Raw genomic sequence first — 17,639 nt, 5'->3', positions numbered from 1 at the left:
ATGCGGACACCCACCTAATCAGAGCAAACAAAACACTCCTATTCCCACTCCAGCAGAGCTCCAGCCTCATCTCCAGTCTTGTGGGATGTCAGGTTTCCCTAAATGAGAGATGTCTTCTTCTCTAAGAAGACTCCACTGGACTACAGGATCATCAGTTGTCCTCTGCCCACAGCTAGCCAGCTGCCCAGGCCAAGCATGTCTCCACCATCTCATATGAGCTCTGTCTTAGAATGGGAGCAAAGACAGACCAGAAGGCAAACCCTGCCTTGTGTTTGCAGGGCAGCTGAAGTCGAAGACACCAAGACAGTGAGAATCACCAGCACCAGCTCAGATGCCATCATATAGATGAGCAAACTGACTTTGAGCAGTTTGAATTCAGAAAAACAAATTGCCACCAAGAGATTAGCTATTTAGCTGGGAGCTCTCTCTGCCCACTTCAGAAATGCCCTGGTCCTTTGTGCAGCTTTGAAAGGAGTGAAGAAAGGAGCTTTGGTGGAAAACACCACTTCCATCTTTCCCTTCCTCCTCCCCGAGATGATCAAAGTCCCATATGCCTCCTCTCCTGAGCTGGTACACAAGCATGGCCCAGGATCTCTGGCAGCCAGAGTCCCTATGCATCACTGTCAGGCTGAGACTGGCCAGATGCTGATGGAGAAAGAGCAGGAAGGGGCGATACCATCCCATGACACCCATGACACTGAACATGTGCTGTGTCAGGGAAAGGGACAGGGTTCACGTGTTGGGAAGGAAGATACTGCCCACGAGCAAATTTGCTCCATAAAGCAACAGACAACATAAATTAAGTCCCCCAAACCCCTCTTCTGCTACAACAGTTGGGGCTTCGAGGGCACAGGCTGGTAACATACATGGGAAGGCTTGTTGGTGTTTCAGCCTGCAACCCATCACAGCTCCAGCAGCAACTGTCAGAGGACAGATCCTGGTTCACCTGTGCACCAGGCCTTGCAGTTCAGGGTTTGGGCAACAAACCACAGACTGGTGGTTTTCTAGCCCCGGGAATAGGTACCTGACTGTCCTAGGGAGGGCAATGCAACTGCAAGACAGGGAGGCAGGCTGAGACTTTGCTGGGGTTTCAGTAGGCTAGGACCAGGCCAGGACCTTTTCCCCATGGCTGGAGAGCAAACCTGTCTAGGACACAGACAGGGAAAAGAGCTGAGATCATGCTAATGGGGGCAATGCCTCTCTGGAGAGGCCAATGAACAGCAGAGTGCCACCAACACTTGTAACACTGCTCCAGAGCCATAGGGTGGCACCACCCCACCATCCAACCCCTTGGGGAAGGAGGTGGCTGGGGAAGTCCCAGGGCAAAGCCCAAAGGCCTTGGGTCAGCATGGCCTTCTGTTGGGAGCCCTTGTGAAGGGAAGGATGTGGGAAGCCAAGGGCTGTGCCTGTTCCTGCCACACACACTTGCCAGGGCTCCTCGCTCCTGACTGCTGAGGCCCTTCCCAAGCCTTGCCACTCAGAAGGTGCTGGACTCACACCAACACAACACCTGCTCCCCTCCATCTCTGCCCTGATCTACACCGGGCCCAGCTATTGTCATCCTACAGTTGATGGGAGATCGCTGCTGCACTGAGCCAGGCCCAGGCTTACCTGCAGGACAGCAAAGGGGCCATAACTCCCCTCTGCTCCCGTTAACACTGCCTTATGGGGTGTGCTCCAGGGCATCTGTCAGAGGTGGGTCTGCCCAGAGCACCCCTCAACCCACGTTCAGCGTGGGCCAAGGGCTACAAACCAAAGATGAGACCTGACAAGCTTGGAACAGTTGTGACCTCAGCCAGAACGGGTTAGGTGCCAGAGGTGAAGGCGGGAGCACAACATCTTGGACCTCATTTCCTTCTCTGCATACCACCATGGCCACACCAGATGCCCTGCAGGATGTGACCCTAGATAACGCGGGAGGTCTTGCAGCCCTTCTGCCTGCTGCCCGGGTTCTGTGCTGGAGCTGCCGTGGCTGAGAGTGGTGTGATTTGTAACCTTCCCCTAAGCACTCCTCCATGCCTGCCATTCCCAGAGCTCCCCATTCCTGTGTCACAAAGCCAATACACCCAGCTACCTCCTTGGCTTGTCTCCAGTGGCCCGTTCCCCTTCAGACTATCCCACAGAGACCAGCATCAGCCAAAGCCAGAGAGACAACATGGGAGGAATCAAAGCCTGGGGTGCAGCAGGAGCCATGCCTCAGTTTCCAGGAAGCCCACACCAGCCTCTCCACTAGACCAGACCTTTGCAAGCCCCCGGAACGTAACCCCAGTCATCCTCCGGGGAAGCTGGATGCCCATTTTCCCTGGGGAAGGAGTCATGCCCTGCCCCAGGGATGCATTCCCCAGGCTGAGAGCCGCAGACAGATGCTAGCTGGAGCCAGCCCAAAACCAACGAGCTTTCCAAGTCCTTTCCCTTTCTTGGGGGTCTGGTAGTCACATAAACAGGAAAAGCCTGGCCCTCTCCCCCATCTTCCACAGCTCTGCCTCCCTCCCCTCCTCTCCGACGCGCGCACGCCAGCGTGATACGAGCCCCAGCGTTGGGCTGCTTGGCCCCCACGGGAGGAGCTGCTGGCTGGCCCCTGACCTCCAGGCTCCGCGTTTCCTGTGGCAGCTGAGGAGGGAGACGAGGCCCCTTCTTCCAGACACTGGGGCCAGGCGTAAAGGGGCCTCTGCAGGCCAGCCCGGGGCAGGGAGGAAAGGTCGTGGTAGTCCTTTGCCGGTAACCCAAGGTCCAAGGTGGCAGAGATGCCAGCTGCCCCTAGGAGAGGTGGGAGCGTCGCTGGGACAAGGAGCCTCCAGCTAAAATGACAGGGCGAGGGCGGCTGTCCTGCCTCGGCCCTGCAGCCAGCTCTGCAAACCCTTCTTTATCTCCTGGCGCTTATTTTTAAAAGCTTTGTGGCCTTCCCTCCTAAAACCAAAGGCAGCCACACCAGGTCGGGTCAGCTGCCCAGGAGGGACCAGAGCTGGTGGCTGCAGGAGAAGGCTGCAGCCCCTCCTCCAGCTCACACAGTCGCCCTTGCAGAGCCCAGCGCTGTTAACCCTTGGCCAGCTAAGCCCAGCTGCAGGAATAGGTGCCCATCTTAAGATGAAAAAGCTGGGGCTACTGTCTAGGAGGGTGTTACCCCTTTCCCCCACATCCCTCTAGGGAGGACTAAGCTAAGACAGGGCATCCTCTGCCCCTCTGCATGTCTCCCGTGGGTCATCGTGGGGAGTAGGACTAAGATCTCCGGAGGGGTGCGGGGAGAAGAACTGAGCCTTGCTGAAGGCGTCTGGCTTGAGAGGCAGATCCCCATCCCCAGGGTCCCAGTCCATGTTTGGGCTCTGCGCCAGCCTTGGTTTGTAAAAGCCCAGGACGCTGGCCAGATGTGATGCCCGTTCTTCACAGCCTGGCAAGAGGTGCCGGATGCCTGGGGAGAGCGGGGAGGGGGGATGGCATCCCGGATGGAAACCTCTGGCATGCCTCTGCGCTGATCTCCACTCTGCCCTGGAATGCGCCCGCCAGCAGCATGTGGGAAAGTGGAGTCAGCAGAGACCTTGGATGTGTCAGCTCCCCGGCTGAGTAAACAAGAGGAGCCCTGGCAAGCGTTCAGCCCCAAGCATCCAAGACCTTGAAAAAAGGGGGCTGGAGACGGGGAGGTTCTTCTGTCCCCTCCTTGCTCAACCCCTGCAAAATATTTCCTAACCTCTCCCCTACCTCAGGTGCTAATGCCACCTCCTCTCACCCCTACCACGTCTGGAGAAGCGTGGGGAGAGACTATCCCTGAGGCGTTTCCATCACCCGGCTGTTAGATCTAACATCGCAGGAGGAAAAGCCCCCTGGGAGAGACACTGCCAGAAAAGGAGGGTCTGGAGAAGAAAGAGGTGGGATAAAAGGATTTATCACTTTCCGCCTCACCCCCCACCACACACACCCATCCGTGCCCCTTAGCTGTCACCCAGGCAGCAGGGAGCACAAAGCATGGAAAGAGCTTCCACCAGCAATACTGGCACTGCCTCGGCGAGCGCAGTGACGGCCAGGACAGAGATGCACACTATGGCTCCCAAATAAATACCTCCCCAGCCACAGATGGGGATATTCCCACTGGGGGATGCCAGCTCCAGCCACCCTCCCTGCAGGTTTCACAGGCTGAAGGAGAGGCTGCAAAACAACAGGTTTCCCCAGTGCCGGTTGGAGACATGGTCCCACCACTCTTCAGGCTGCCAGCGCTGCATCCCTCATCTCCACAAAGCACACCCACGCGAGACAGCCCCTCATCCCTTCTCTGCCTGGGCATGGGAGCCTGGTTTGGGGTCTGGGGAAGAGGGATGGGCTGGAGAAGGATTCCCAGCATCCCACTGGCGGACCCCATCACCTCCTGGGGGGCGAGCTCCTGTGGTGGCGGCACTGGGAGGCTGTGCCCGCCTTCTGGCCACTGTCCCGCGTCCCCTATCGCTCCTCGGCAGGCGCAGACTCCCAGAGAATGAGCCATTGTTCCCCGGCCCTGCGGCCTCTTCCTGTCCCCGTAGGGCTGTGAGACAAACAAAAGCAGAGCCAGACACCATGGGGAGGAGGCTGGGCCTGCTCCCCTCCTCCAGATCCCGCAGCAATCCCGCAGGCAGGCAGGCAGGCAGACAGATGGATGCCCGCCTTGGGGGAATGGGCAGGGACACCCCTATTTTTAGCTGCCTCTGCATCCCCACCCCCTTCCTTCCGTGGGCCAAAAATACATGAGCTGGATGGACAGGCAAAATCATTACGGTAAAAGAGTTGTCCAGGCCTTGTGTCCAACCACTCCCCTGGCTTTCACCTCTTCCCTTGGACCAGGACAGGTTCTTCACGCAAGGTCTCCCTCTCCCCCTATGGATGACTTATCTCTTCAACCCCATCCCTCGTTTCCAATATCCCCACATCCTCTCTCCGTACATCACACACTTCCTCATCTCCGCACCCCAATCCCTGTCTGCTCCATGGATGCATCCCCCATCCCTTGATGGTCCCCTCTCCCATGCCATGTCAACCCTGGGGACCTACTCCCTTCTCTTGAGACCCTCCAGCTCCTCCTTTCCCCACCTCCTCACGCAACTCATCTTCAAAAGGCTCTTTGCCCCCAGACCTCCCCTGGTTTCCTGCTCCTCACCCCCATCCCTCCTGCACCCTCCCTCCCTGCTGCATCCCTCCTACCCTCACCATCTCCCCCTTTCTCTCCTCACCCCAGCAACCTCCATCCAAGCTCCCTGCATGGGCTTTAAACTCCTGCAGATGTGCTCCCCCTCCTTATCCCACTGAGGGAATGTATTTAGGGGAGAGCAAACGGACCCCCAGATGCCCCTGCGCACAGAGAGCTGCTTCTCCAAGCAGCAAGTTGATATCTGAGCCACCGCTGTCACTCCTGCACCTCTATGAAAAGTCTATGAAAAGGAACCAGAGAATCAAGTGGTGTTTGGGGGGTTGTTCTGGGGACATATAATGTACATATATATATATATATTTTTTTATTTTTTTTTACATCTCCTTTTCCAGTGCCTGGAATCACCGAGGTGTTTCCAGGCCACAGGCAGCTGTTCCTGGATTGCTTCTGGTTTATGCAACATCCTTTCTCCCCTCCCAGTCATGTCCCCAACCCCCCCTTCCCTCTCCTCTGCGCCCGGGGGAATGTCGGAGGAAGAGCACAGATTGGGATCTGTCCCGGGGTCTGTCCCTCCATCATGCCTCCCACAACAGCCCCCAACATGCCTACGGCACCCCACATCCCCAGCCCTCAACCAGGATAAGCCTACGAGGAGGAAGGCGGGGAGGGTGGGAGGAGGAAGAAGGATGAAAACATTTGGGATAGGAGGAGATGGGCAGAGGGAGGGAGGCAGCCCGTCAGCAAGCCTGGGAACTTATCCCTACCTCCTCCTGGGCTTTGGCAAACCCTGAGGCTTTGAGTTCCCAGCCCAGCTCCTGGGGGAAAAGCTCCCCCCACACCCACCCCCTTTGCAAACCCCACAAGTGGGACATGGTCAATCCCATTCCTTTGGCCTCCCACTGATCCAGGAAGGGGAGCTGGAGGAATCGGTGGGGAAAATTAGAAATGGGCTTTTTACAGAGGTCAACCCACCCTCTTCTAATACGAGTGGGTCTAACCCGATGCTGCTGCCTGCCTGGTGGTGCTCACTGCAACCCACCTGCTTTCCTTCCCCAGTGCAGCACAAGGATCCTGGGAACTGCACTGGTCGCAGCTCTCTCCCTGGTTATCAAAAATGCAGAGTGGGGGACCCACAGCACAGCCCCAAAAATGGGCTGAGCCTGGCTCAGCACATCCCTGGAGGCGCTGCCGATGGAGAAATCATCCCCGTGAAGAAATTATAGGGCATGAGGCATCCGGTGCCCACAAAGCCAGCACTGGCATCAGACCAGGGATGCTCTGGGCAAACGCTGGGTCCCTCACACCTACCCCTCGCCCTGGGGTGTTTTCTCCTGCCACCAGCCCAGCTTGCTCATCCTAAAACCGGCTTTGCCTCCAGATCAGCCCCAGGGCAGCGAGATGCAGGCTGGAGGCAGCGCCGAGGGCCACGGGCTGGGAGCCAGGAGGAGAGACCCAGAGACAGCAGGGTGATGGGGAGCTGGATGAGGCCACAATGGGATGTGTGGTGGGGCAGGGGGCTCTACAGACCTCCCCGTCATGGCAGGGGTCTGTCCCACACTCCACTGCCGGCAGTAATTCCCATACCCGTGTGGTATGCGCCCTCGCGGCTGCCGCAAGGAGAATGGAAACATCTGGAAGTCACCCGCAAACGAGCAGTGCTCCCAGTTAATGAGGAAATATGAGCCGGAGACCCTGGGCAGCAACAGGATATTTGCTTCTTGTGCGCCGAGCAAGGCACCCCCTTCCCACTGAGCCCCCTGCCTGCCCTCCTTCCCTGGGAAATTTCCAGGGATGGGGCTCCAGGAGCACTGCCCCATCCCTGGAAATTTCCTGGAGCAGGAGGGCGGGCGGGAAGGCAGTGAACAGAAATGGCAAGGAATAGAAACCCAGGGGCAAGCACCCCATCCCCAAACTGGGGTGCCCCCATCACCCTCCCTCAGCTCCCCCTAGGTGTCAGGGAAAGGGACAAGTGGGTTTTTCTTCTCTGGAGGAGAGTCCTGCATCAGCCTCCTTTGGGCATCAGGGTCTGTGAGCAGTGGGAGCTGCAAAGCAAGGTGGGAGGAAGGACCAAGTACCTGGAGGTGTAGGGCAGAGACCTCAGCCCCCCCTGCCCCAGCACCCTCCATCCCTCTCTCCATCCCTGTTGCATTCAGCCACCCATAAGACCTTGGCCCCATGCCGGAGGGATGAGCACTGGGAAGAAGTGGGGGACAATTTGCACAGCCCCATCTTTGATGTTATAGGAATCAAAGCAAATCCTCAGCCAGGAAGACTGCGGGGCCACTTGTCTGCTCCCATGATAAGCCCAATGGACGGTCTGTCTGTGATGGTGAGACTGGTACTGCTGCCTGGGGCACAGGGTTACAGATGGGATGAAAGGTTGGGGTGACTGAAGGTAAATGAGGTAGCCAGGCGTCTGTGGTGATGGGGCTGGGAGGGGTCCAAGTATTACCTCCTGCCCAGGGCACCCATGGGTGGTACAGTGGCTCTGCAGCACCGTCCAGCCCCACAGCCACCTCTCATTTATCAGCTGAGGTGGATAAACAGGCTGGGAGGCAGGATTGTATGTATTTGCTTTCCAGGCAGCTGTATATGAAAGAAGAGGGTCTCAGGAGGGTGCAAGCCCTGCTAGGGAACTGTTGGAGGAGCTGTACCACCTCTGCTCATACCCAGGCAGCCAGAGGCCAGGATGGGTACTGAGTCCTGGAGCTGGCACATACCCTGGAGGTCTCCAAAGCACTTCAGCGCCAGCCCCAGAAAGACAAAAGTCACAGCCCAGCTGGCATAACCACAAGACCACAAAGTTTGGGGAGGGATGCTGAAGAGGGAGGATTTCCAACAGCTTTCCTGGAAATGGAGTCCATCCTGGCCCAGAGCACAGACATGCTTGGAGCAGGGGTGAGGAGGAGGAGGAGGAGGTGGTGGAGAGGCGGCCGCCCCACAAGGAGCGGAGCGTGGCCCCTGTCCCATCTGGAAGAGATTTGTTCTGCATTCCCTGGTGGAGGCGGTTGCCGTCGCCCCGGCTCCGCTCCCCGCCGCAGCCCCTGCTGCAGGGCACAGGGATGGGGGTGAGGGGAGTGAGGGGGAGCCCTGGACTGGGGGGAGGGGGGGGAGATGCCCTGTCAGGCCATGCAGAGGGAGGAGACCCAAAGAAAGGGTATTTTCCTTCCTCTCCCACAACCCCCGTTGGCTTCTTCTGAGCGGGACATGGAGGAAGAGATGCCTACCATACCTCCAGCAAGCAGGGAGGATGCAAGTCACAATTTTTCCTCCTTTCCTCGCTAGTGGCACAGCTCACCCCACCTCAGACCTGAGCTCCCGTCTCCCTCCAAGACATAAAGTCACTTAGAAGTACTACCAAAATGCATAGTCCATGTGCTCTTGATCCTTAATGGAGAAGACCGCCACAGAAGGCAGAAAACCCAACTATCCCATTTCACAGAGGAGAAGCCTGAGGCCGAGGGTGCAAAATCCTACTGCTGCTTCGCAAACCTCTGAGCAAGAAGGTGCTCCTGCTCGGGCACCCCAGCATGGGTCACCTGAGCCTAGTGAGAGGCCAGGCTCCATTTTGACATCTCCTCTGCAGACATCTTGTCATCCCTTCAGCCAGGCCCTGCTTAACCCCAACAAGTCTCGTCTTGCCTTCACCAGCAGAGACACCTCCCTTCTCCTCCACAGGGCCCTGAATAGGTGCTTCTGCCTGGCCAAGTGCTCCCCAGCAGAGCCACCAAGTCTTGCCTGGAGGTCATGAGGGTCACTGATGCCACTGGTGATGCAGTACCCACCAGCAGGTTGCCCCTCATTGGCACTGATAGGGTCTTCTGCCCTGTGACCATCAAGGGACAAAGCAACAAAGCGCAATACTAGAGGGATGCAGTGTCCCATATGTGGGCAGAAACTCTCCTTGGTGCCACAAAGGAGCACCTCCTTGAGTTTACCCGATGCCATCCCCTCACCGTGGTCTGAAGCTGTGCCGCTGATATGATGCTTTTCCTGTCCCCATAATTCTTGTCCTGACCCCATAACGCCCATGGGGCCCATGCAGCCTTTGAGGAGGCTGTTATCCTGCTAACACTCAACCCAATGCTACCCACAGGTCCCAGCATGACTACCCACCCCCAGACCCCATTCCTGGTTGGCACTACTACATCACAGGCATGGGGGACTTCCATTCTGACACAGGACAGGATGATTCTGTGTGATACATGAGGGCGTCGCACACAGGGGGCAAACTCCTTTCCTTCACTCCTCGGCCAGGCTCCCCTAAACAGGTTAGCCGGTGACCTGGGCTTCCCCCTTCCCCCAGATTCATTGAAGCAGGCGCCCGGGAGTAGGAGGCAGCTGATGCTGGAGGACGGGAAATGGCACTGGGGAAGCGGGGAGGAAGGGGGGGGAGCGGCACAGAAGTTCCTGAAGTTTTCTGTCCTGGATAGTTGGAATAAATCTCATTTTCTCTGGTCTCCTTGCCGAGGCGAGGATTGGCTCGGCGGGGCTCCAGCCCGCCCTCCTCCTTCCCACGTCCCCTCCCCGCCAGCTTCGCTCCCTCTCTCTCCCCGTGGCATCGGGGCGTCAGCCTGGGAGAGCCAGCCTTGGGGGGACAGCCGTGGGAAAAGAGGGGGGGGAGGGCACACGCCTCCCTTTTCTCCCCTCCCTGCTGCGGGACGAAGAGCTGGTAACCCTCGGAGCAAGTTACGGGGGCCCACGGGGAGCGTCTCCCAACTTTTCGACTGAAGGACAGCAAAAAAAATAATACCCCTGATTCGGAAGAGGTAAATCCTGAAAGTTTTGATTCCTCTGTGTGGAGAGCTGGGGGTGGGAGGGGGGGGGTCAGGAGCAGAAGGAAAAGGGTGGAGAGGGTGGTAGGAGAGGGGAGAAGCGGGAGGGGTGGCAAGGCGATGGAGACAAGGAGGATGGTGAAAAAGAAAGGGAGAAGAAAGCAGGAATGCAACAGGAAACCGGGAGGAAGGAAATTGGGAGCAAGGAGAGGGGAGACAGGCTGGGGGGGGGGGGGGGGGGGGGCAGGAGAGAAGGGGGGCGAGGAGGGGGTCTCAAGGATAGGGGAAAGCAGTGGGGCACCCCCGTCACACCCCTGCTCTGGGTACCCCTCAAAACCCCACAGGCTCTTAGGCACCTCGATTTTGGGGGGTTGGAGGAAGAAAGGGAGCACTTTTGGGCAAGAGGGCAGGGAGAGGATGGCTGGAAACTGCCCGCCTTCGGAGCCCCGGTCTCCCTCCACGTCCTGGCGTGTCTGCTTGGAAAAATACCCTTGTTAGACAGAGAGATATAACTATATATATATAGCAGCCGGCGGCACAGGAGTTGAACTCAGGCTTGTCCGCCTACTGCCCGGCACTGCTCCAGGGAAGCTGGAAGAGGCCCAGTGTGGTCAGCCGAGCCCCTTTCCCCCTTCCCCAAAAGCCTGTCCCTGCCGGCTTTCCCCATCCCAGAACAAAGTGACCCAACGGGGTAACCTCTGCCTCCCTTCCTCTGGGGAAAAGGGAGGTTTTTCGGCACTTGGGAGGGCTGGGAAAGAATTCCCAGCTGCCCACAGCCATTTCCACCCGTTCTTCCCCCTATTGAGACCACCCCAAACATCTCCTCGCCCTCTTTTGGAGTATGTCCCCCTTGGGGGGGGGGCTGGTGGTGGTGTAAGAAGAGGAGGAGGAGGGAAGAGGCTGCTTTCAGCAGCTCCAGCCAACTAGACATCTGGATTATTTTCCCCCCCTTTCTGGTTTCCGCTCTTCCCAGCAAGCAGAACAGCTCTGGCCATTCCTGGCGAGTGGAAAACCAGTGGAAACCAGCTGAACTCAGGGGGGAAACAGGGGAGGCCAGGCTGGGAGGAGGAGGAGGAGGAGGTGCTGGCGGTGGGTCTTTGAGGGCAGGAGACTTCCCGGAGGAGGTGAGGAGGGAGCCGGGGAAGGGGAGGTCAGGATGGGCTGCGGACTTGTTGTGCTGGGGGCTGGCGAACACGGTGGGCTGCCAGACGGAAGCGGCAGGAGGACAGACGGGTGGCCAGATGCGGGGGGTCCCCCCATGCCCAGTGGAGGAAAGGAGAGCGCACAGGTCAACCTTTGCCCGTAGAATCACGAGTTGCCCTGGCATGGAGGAGTCCGCTTGGGCAGAGGGGAGGGCTCAAAGGGGCACAGCTGGCAGGGAGACGCACCAGGGGCAGAGGAAAGGAGGAAAAAGGGGGAGATTGGAGGGAGAGAAAGCCCAACAGGCCTGCCAGAAACCTGCCATCCAGGTAGGGCTGGGCACCAGCTGCTTCCCTCCCTCCCTTCCTCCCTCCCTCCCTCCTCTCCCAGCGCCTGCTGCCTGCCAGCAGGCAGGGAGAGCCAGGGGCCAGGAGGTGCTGGCTTGCATCCCCATGGTGGCCAAGGGACAAGGAAAGGGAAACACTCCTCCTCCTGGCTGCCAGCTGCCAGTTCTCCACGCAGGGAGCAGGGGGATGCTCTTCTTCTGCATCCCCTTTTCCCTCGCCTCCCCATCTCACCCCCGGGGTGATGCAAACCCTGGTCCCCCGCAGGGGTCTGCAGGGCTGCAATGCTGTGCTGGGGACCTGGGGGGAGGGGTGGGCAGTGGGGAGTCCACCCCTCAGATTAGCCCCGTCCAGTGCAACACGTGCCCCATGTCGTGTGGTCACCACTGCTGAAGGGCACAGGCCCCACTTTGGGCCCCGAGACCCCCATTGTGCAGCAGGGACCACCTTGGTGGCTTTCCTTGTGTCCCAGGAGAGCCCTGACCCAGTGCCTATGGGTGGGCTTCTGCCAGAGAGGGGAAATTGCTCCCCGGTTTTCCTCCCACCCAGTGGTCCTCCCACCCCAAATCTGCCATGTGCCTGGCCCATCCCAGCTGCAAGGCAGCATCACACGGCCTCCATGAGCAGGAGGCAGACCTGGGCAGCATGAGCCAGGGAGCTGGGGCCAGCAGGAAGCCAACCTGCCACTGTCCCAGCTGCCACCGGCCACTGCCACCCCAGAAGGCAGCCAATGGTGCTGGGAACCTCGAGGGAGGTTTGTTTTCCCTTCCCCAGGCATTAACCCCTGGTAGATAAGAGGGGCCCTGGGTGAGCAAACATGGCCAGGGCAAGGCAAAAACACGTGTAGCCAACCACGAGAGCAGCTCCATGCCCAGGGCTCCCCCTTGCCAGAGGATTTGCCTCCCTGGCACCGCCTGCCTGCTCCGAGGTGACCTGGGGACAGGCAAGGGAGGGGGGCAGCAGCGGGGAGAGCCATGCAGTGATGGGGGTCCCAGCACGCCAGGAGTGAGGGATGTGAGGCTTCTGCATTGCCTTTTGGCATGCTGCCCTCTGCAACCAGCCCAGCTGAACGACCCAGCTCCATTCTGGTCCCCCGGCCCCTGAGCGGGGACTGAGCCCAGGGAGAGACATGTCCCCAGGCGGGCACCCAGACCACTGATGCTCTGAAGTGCCCCGCTCCCCGAATCCTCTCCTTTCCCCAACCCGCCTTCTACCTCTCGCCATACACCCCCATGGCAGATCTGCTGATCTGAGTGTCCTCCCCACTGACCGGGGCGGTCATCATCTTGCCATTGCGTGCCCAGCCGCTGTCTCCTCACTGCACTCCAGTGCCTCTGGGACCCGCCTGAGTACAGGGACCCATCCCACCTTCTCCTCCAACCTCAAGCCATCACCTCCCTTGGCATGCCTCAGTTTCCCCTGCCAGCAAAGCAGCTGCCCTCCCCACACCCCCAGCTCCCTGCTGCTCCAACGTGTCTGCTCAGCGCCTGGGGACTCAGCCAGGGGAGGACAAACAAACCAATATATAAATATTGCATTTTTCCCTCCCCGCTGCCCCTCCTCCTCGAGAAGCACGCAGTCCCTAGGCCTCACCCTTTCCCCAAGGGTTCATCTGAATAGCAAAAAGAAGGGAGAGGTTTTTCGCCCCAGGAGCCCGGACAGCCGGGCAGGGCACCACTCCGGGAGGAGGTGCTGCCTGGGAGGGAAATCCTTGTACCAGGTCGCAGCATGGGTCTGGCAAAGCTGCTTTGCAGGTAGGGGAAACCGAGGCACACCAAGGGAGGTCAGAGGAGTGAGGGAAAGCACGCGTTTTGGGGGGAAAGCCTTTTTCTTCCTCCACAAGAGGAGGGTCAGGCGAGGGGGACAGCCAGTAGCAACCTGCCCACCATTGCCTTTAACCTCCCCAGCCAGTCCTGGGGATACAGCCAGCATGGTCGGGAAAATGCTCTCTGAGGTCTTCACCATTCCTGTTGTCTTGATTAGGTGGCCAACGAGGGGACCGAGGTGCTCACCCTGCCAGTCCACCCCAAGCTCCCGTCACCCCCTGCCCCATCTGTGACCGGCTCCTGCTCACCCAGTGGCAGCAGAAGACGGTGGATTAACCCCTAAACCCACGGCCAGAAGCAGCTTCCAGCGGCCACCGCAGCACCGGGGGTGACCACAGACACCCCCTGAGGACACCTCTGCGCTGTCACCATCCTCACCACCGGGGACGTGCCCACTACGGGTGATTCCATGAGCACAACATAGTGCAAGGAAGCAGGGGGACGGGCACCGCTCCCACCCGCTGAAAGCCAAGGTGGTGACGTGAGCCATTCCCTTGAGAGCATCGGAGCAGGAGTCATGGGGAGGCCAGGGATGTGACAGACCACCCCAGCGTTGGAAGCCCATCGAGGGCTGGTTTTGGGGGCTTTTGCAGGGGCAGGGGTGAAGTGAGGGGTGCAACATGAGCCTGGGGAAGCTGCCAGTGCTCAGCTGGGTGTCAGGCTCCCATGGGAAGCGGCGGCTGAAGTCGGAGCTGACACCGGACATGATCAGCCCGCCGCTGGGGGACTTTCGGCACACCATGCACGTGGGGCGCGGGGGCGATGTCTTCGGGGACACCTCCTTCCTCAGCAACCACGGTGGGGCCGACACAGCCAAAGCCAACAACTTCTTCGCCCGGACACTGCGGCATGTCCGCCGGACGCCACTGAGGAGCCGGGGCAGTGGGGGCCAAGCGGGGGCATCGCCCGCCCCCCCAGCCATCTCGCCCATCATCAAGAACGCCGTCTCGCTGCCACAGCTCAATGAGGGGATGTACGATGGCAGCAGTGGCCGGGGCTTGACCAGCAAGTTCTCCTTCAAAAGTGCCTCCAACAGCTTCTCCAAAACGCACCAGGCCTATGGTGAGTGAAGCGCAGGGCAGGGGCAGGCATCCGGGCACAGCACATCCTCTGCAACCCCTCTCCGTTCCTCTGTGCCTCATGGAGGGACTTTAGGCTCTCAGCAGAGACAGGATATTTAAAAGTCCCTGTGAGGAGATAACCCTAACCTTGCTTTCAAGTGTTGTCTTTCCTCCTGCCCTTGGAGGGTCTTCTCCCAGGGTACCCTCCAAAGTGGGGCAGGGATGGCTTCTCCACCTGTCCCACCCCCCACAGCACTACACAGCTGGCAACCCGTGTGAAGCAGTCTGTAAGGGGGTGCCCCCCATTTCCCCCCGGCCCTATGGCTTCCCCATCAGCAGCCTCCTTGAAGAAGCCAAGAGGGTGCTGGGACAGGGGGGCAATGCCCACGCCAAGATAGCAAGGTCAAGGGGACCTATGGCACGGCCTTCCCCACCTCCATGCAGATACCCCAACCCCGTCCCAACCCCTCCACCTCCATGTGGTCCTCAAGGGACTCCATCTGCCCCATCCCCTTCTCCATTGGACCCAGATCCCTCCCTGCTGGCCAGGGTCCAGGAGGGACCTTTGGGGAAGGACAGGACGGGTCAGCTGAGTGACTCTTCTCCAGCTTCACAGCACTGGGCTGTGGCTCAGCTTTTCCCCAGGGAAGTCTGGAGCAGAGCGTTTCGGGGAAGGGGGAATCCGGGGAGCCTGCAGCAACCGGGGGAGGTGGCTGGGCTCAGAGGGAAAGGCAAGCTGAGGCAATGCTGCCATCTCCTGGTCCCATCTGCCTGGCTCAGCCCCCACCAGCATCTTACCATGCCCAGAGCCCACCTGGAGACCCTCTGCTGTAACTCTGGGCCTTGGAGATGTCCACACAGACACTGGCCTGTTCTTTAGAGGCCAGTGCCTCTGATGGGAGTGTGACCTTTCCCACTTCAGTGGCGGTGTCCCTTGTCTTCTGCAGCTGTAAGGCAGGTTTCCTCCCACCTAACCGTGCTCCCCCTCACCAGGCATCTCTTCTGCCTTTGCAGGGCTGGAGTCTGGGTTTTGCACCATCCCTCGTGTCCCCCGCTTGGAAAAGGCCCAAGAGGGTGCCTTCCCTGGGGAAGAAGAGCTGAATCGCTCGGACTCCCTGCTCTCCTTCCGCTTGGACCTGGGACCCTCCCTGATGAGCGAGCTCCTCCAGGTGATAAGCTTCTCTGAAACCAATGGGAGCGAGGCAGGAGAAGATGGCCAAGACCTCCTGTGTGGTGAGGGGAACAAGGATGGGGCCCCTCCAAAATCGGGTGCATCCCATGGAGAGGACAAGGCAATGTCCAGCTTCTGGGACCGCTCTGGGCAGAGCAGCCTGTCGGGGGCCAGCTCGCTGCCGGGACTGTCAGTCCATGCCAACGGAGAGGCACACGCCATCGGGGGTGCTGGAGATGACTCTGCCTGGGCTTCGGGGCCAGAGGCAGTGCCTAGAGGGACCCCGTGGCAGGGGCACTGGAATGACTGCACCATCGAGGCGGGAGAGTTTGACCGGGCAGCCCAGGTCCTGGCCCGCCATTATGGTGGGACCAGCACCCCACGGAGCTCAGAGAAGGGGGAGGGTCCCTGGCAGGCCCAGACACAGACCCTGTGGGAGAGCCCCAGCAGAAGCTCGTGGCGGTCGCAAGTGACAGGGGACAGGCAGTCCCCCGAGGCCACCTGGAACCAAGGAGAGGAGGAGGAGGAGGCCAAGCTCTCCAGCCCACAGGAGGGGTATGCTGGTGCCCGGGGCGGGTGCAGCAATTCCTTTGAGTATGCTGATGATGAGGAAGATGATGAAGTCAAGGTGTGAACGGCCATCCCTCCCATCACAGCCCCCCACCAGAGGCACTGGTGCCGTGGTCTTCGCCCTCCTCCCTGTCCCCCACCCTCAGGCGCCAGCATCACCGGTGGACCCAGCAGGCAACCTCCTTGCCAAGCTGGGAGCACTGGGGGGCAGTGGGTGGCAGGAGAGCCCACCTCCCGGGGGGATCCCCGGGGCTGGGCCAGGCCACTGCGGGGGTCCAGGTGAAGGCTGTGCATTGTAACGCCAGGCATCACAGCCCTTTCCCGGCCTCGGTGCCATTAGACACCAAAGGGACATTCCCATGTGCCAAAGAAACCCCAAACCCCTTCCTACCCCATCCCATTCTCCCCGGTGCCCTCTCTCCCATCCCTCAGCCTGGCCCTGCCAGCATGTCCGGGGACATGCCCAGTCCTCCCACTGAAGCTCCCCCAGCCACCCTCTGCTGGCACGGGTGCCCTCCTGGAGATATTCCCACCAACAGCTATGGCACATAGGGGATGAGGGGTCTCCCCGGCTCCAGCTGGTGTGAGACCCTCCCGTATGGCACATCTCTCTACCTGGGGAGGGCAGCTGGGGGCTCAAGCAGCAGGCAAACCCCACAGAGCTGAGCTTTCTCTTTTCCCCTCCCCCCCCAAAATGCCATAAGCTCAGCGTTCAGGAGGTGACAGCACGCACAGAGATAATCACAGGGATCATTCAGCTTGCCTCCTGCTGCTGAGTGTCACTTAGGACCGCTCCTTTTCTGACCCCTGCCTCTTCGCAGCAGGGAGGGGAGAAACTTCTTGGCTGGCTGGAGGCAGAGGCGAGGTTGTCAGGTCACCAAATTCTGCAGTTCGGGCCCTAGAAATTCCTTCCTTTCCTCCCGCCTCAGAACAAGAAGACTCCCACTCTGCAGCTGCTCGGTCTGCGCCACCTCATCTCTATCCTCGCTCCCTCTCCCCATTCCCCACGCCTGCACCCCTTCTTCCAGCATGCCCCTTCCCAGGAGTATGCGTGGAGGATGGCTAATACCCCTCGCTGAGCAGCCCTGGGCGACGCGGCCACCCTGGAACGAGCTGCCCCCCACGCTGCCCTGCATGCAAACTGGCCCTCACAGAAGCATCTTTGTGCCACAGCGTGGAGCCAAGATGCTCTGGAGCTGAGGTCACTGGAGGGACCCTCACAGGAACCCCCTTGTTCTCCAGGACAGGAGGGGGTGTGCAGCAGGGGGAGATGCTGGGCCATGGCCGCAGGGCTCTGCTCCCACACAGCTCACCCGCCGCATGACCAGCTGTTTCTGGCAGGGAGAGCTTCAGAGCAGAATAAAGAGGCTCTGGCGTGCACGCGTGTTGTACGTGGGTGTGCCACTCGCAGTCAGGCCATTGAGGTTATGGGCAAACCCATCTCCCCCAGCCTGCCTGGGTGGCTGCCTCGTGCCATCCAGCAGCAGCAAGCTGGGGCAGGCAGCAGCTTCAAAGGAGTCCCCAACTCTGGCCACTGGCACCCAGCAAGATCAGCCTTATTACCCCTGCACCCTCCGAAGTGGGCGCTCTGGCTCTCAGGATGAGCTCCCCTCCTCCTCTGCTTCCCAGACCATAACACAAGCTC

General features: G+C 59.7%; 2 protein-coding genes across 2 annotated transcripts in view; both read left to right on the top strand.

Annotated features, from left to right (window-relative positions):
- GGA1 (golgi associated, gamma adaptin ear containing, ARF binding protein 1) overlaps positions 1 to 17,639 on the top strand; it is a gene marked incomplete at its 5' end in the record, with an annotated part of 295,702 nt that overhangs the window by 250,916 nt on the left and 27,147 nt on the right. The window lies entirely within an intron of this gene.
- Positions 9,728 to 16,646, top strand: CDC42EP1 (CDC42 effector protein 1). The gene is made up of 3 exons (XM_082487538.1): positions 9,728 to 9,876; positions 13,350 to 14,254; positions 15,268 to 16,646. The coding sequence occupies exons 2-3, from the start codon at positions 13,813 to 13,815 to the stop codon at positions 16,056 to 16,058; spliced, it is 1,233 nt and encodes a 410-aa protein (XP_082343664.1). The 5' UTR covers positions 9,728 to 9,876; positions 13,350 to 13,812; the 3' UTR covers positions 16,059 to 16,646.

The sequence above is a fragment of the Vanellus vanellus genome (assembly GCF_965231255.1).
Source record: "Vanellus vanellus genome assembly, chromosome: 1".
NCBI lineage: Eukaryota > Metazoa > Chordata > Aves > Charadriiformes > Charadriidae > Vanellus > Vanellus vanellus.
The sequence above is the reverse complement of the archived record's forward strand: the minus strand, read 5'-3'. Positions and strand labels throughout refer to the sequence as shown.

Excerpts from the sequence above, each read along its gene's own strand:
- CDC42EP1 (XM_082487538.1), top strand. The coding sequence starts at position 13,813 with ATGAGCCTGGGGAAGCTGCCAGTGCTCAGCTGGGTGTCAGGCTCCCAT. Across the intron at positions 14,255-15,267 it reads CAAAACGCACCAGGCCTATG|GGCTGGAGTCTGGGTTTTGC; the intron begins GTGAGTGAAGCG and ends CTGCCTTTGCAG.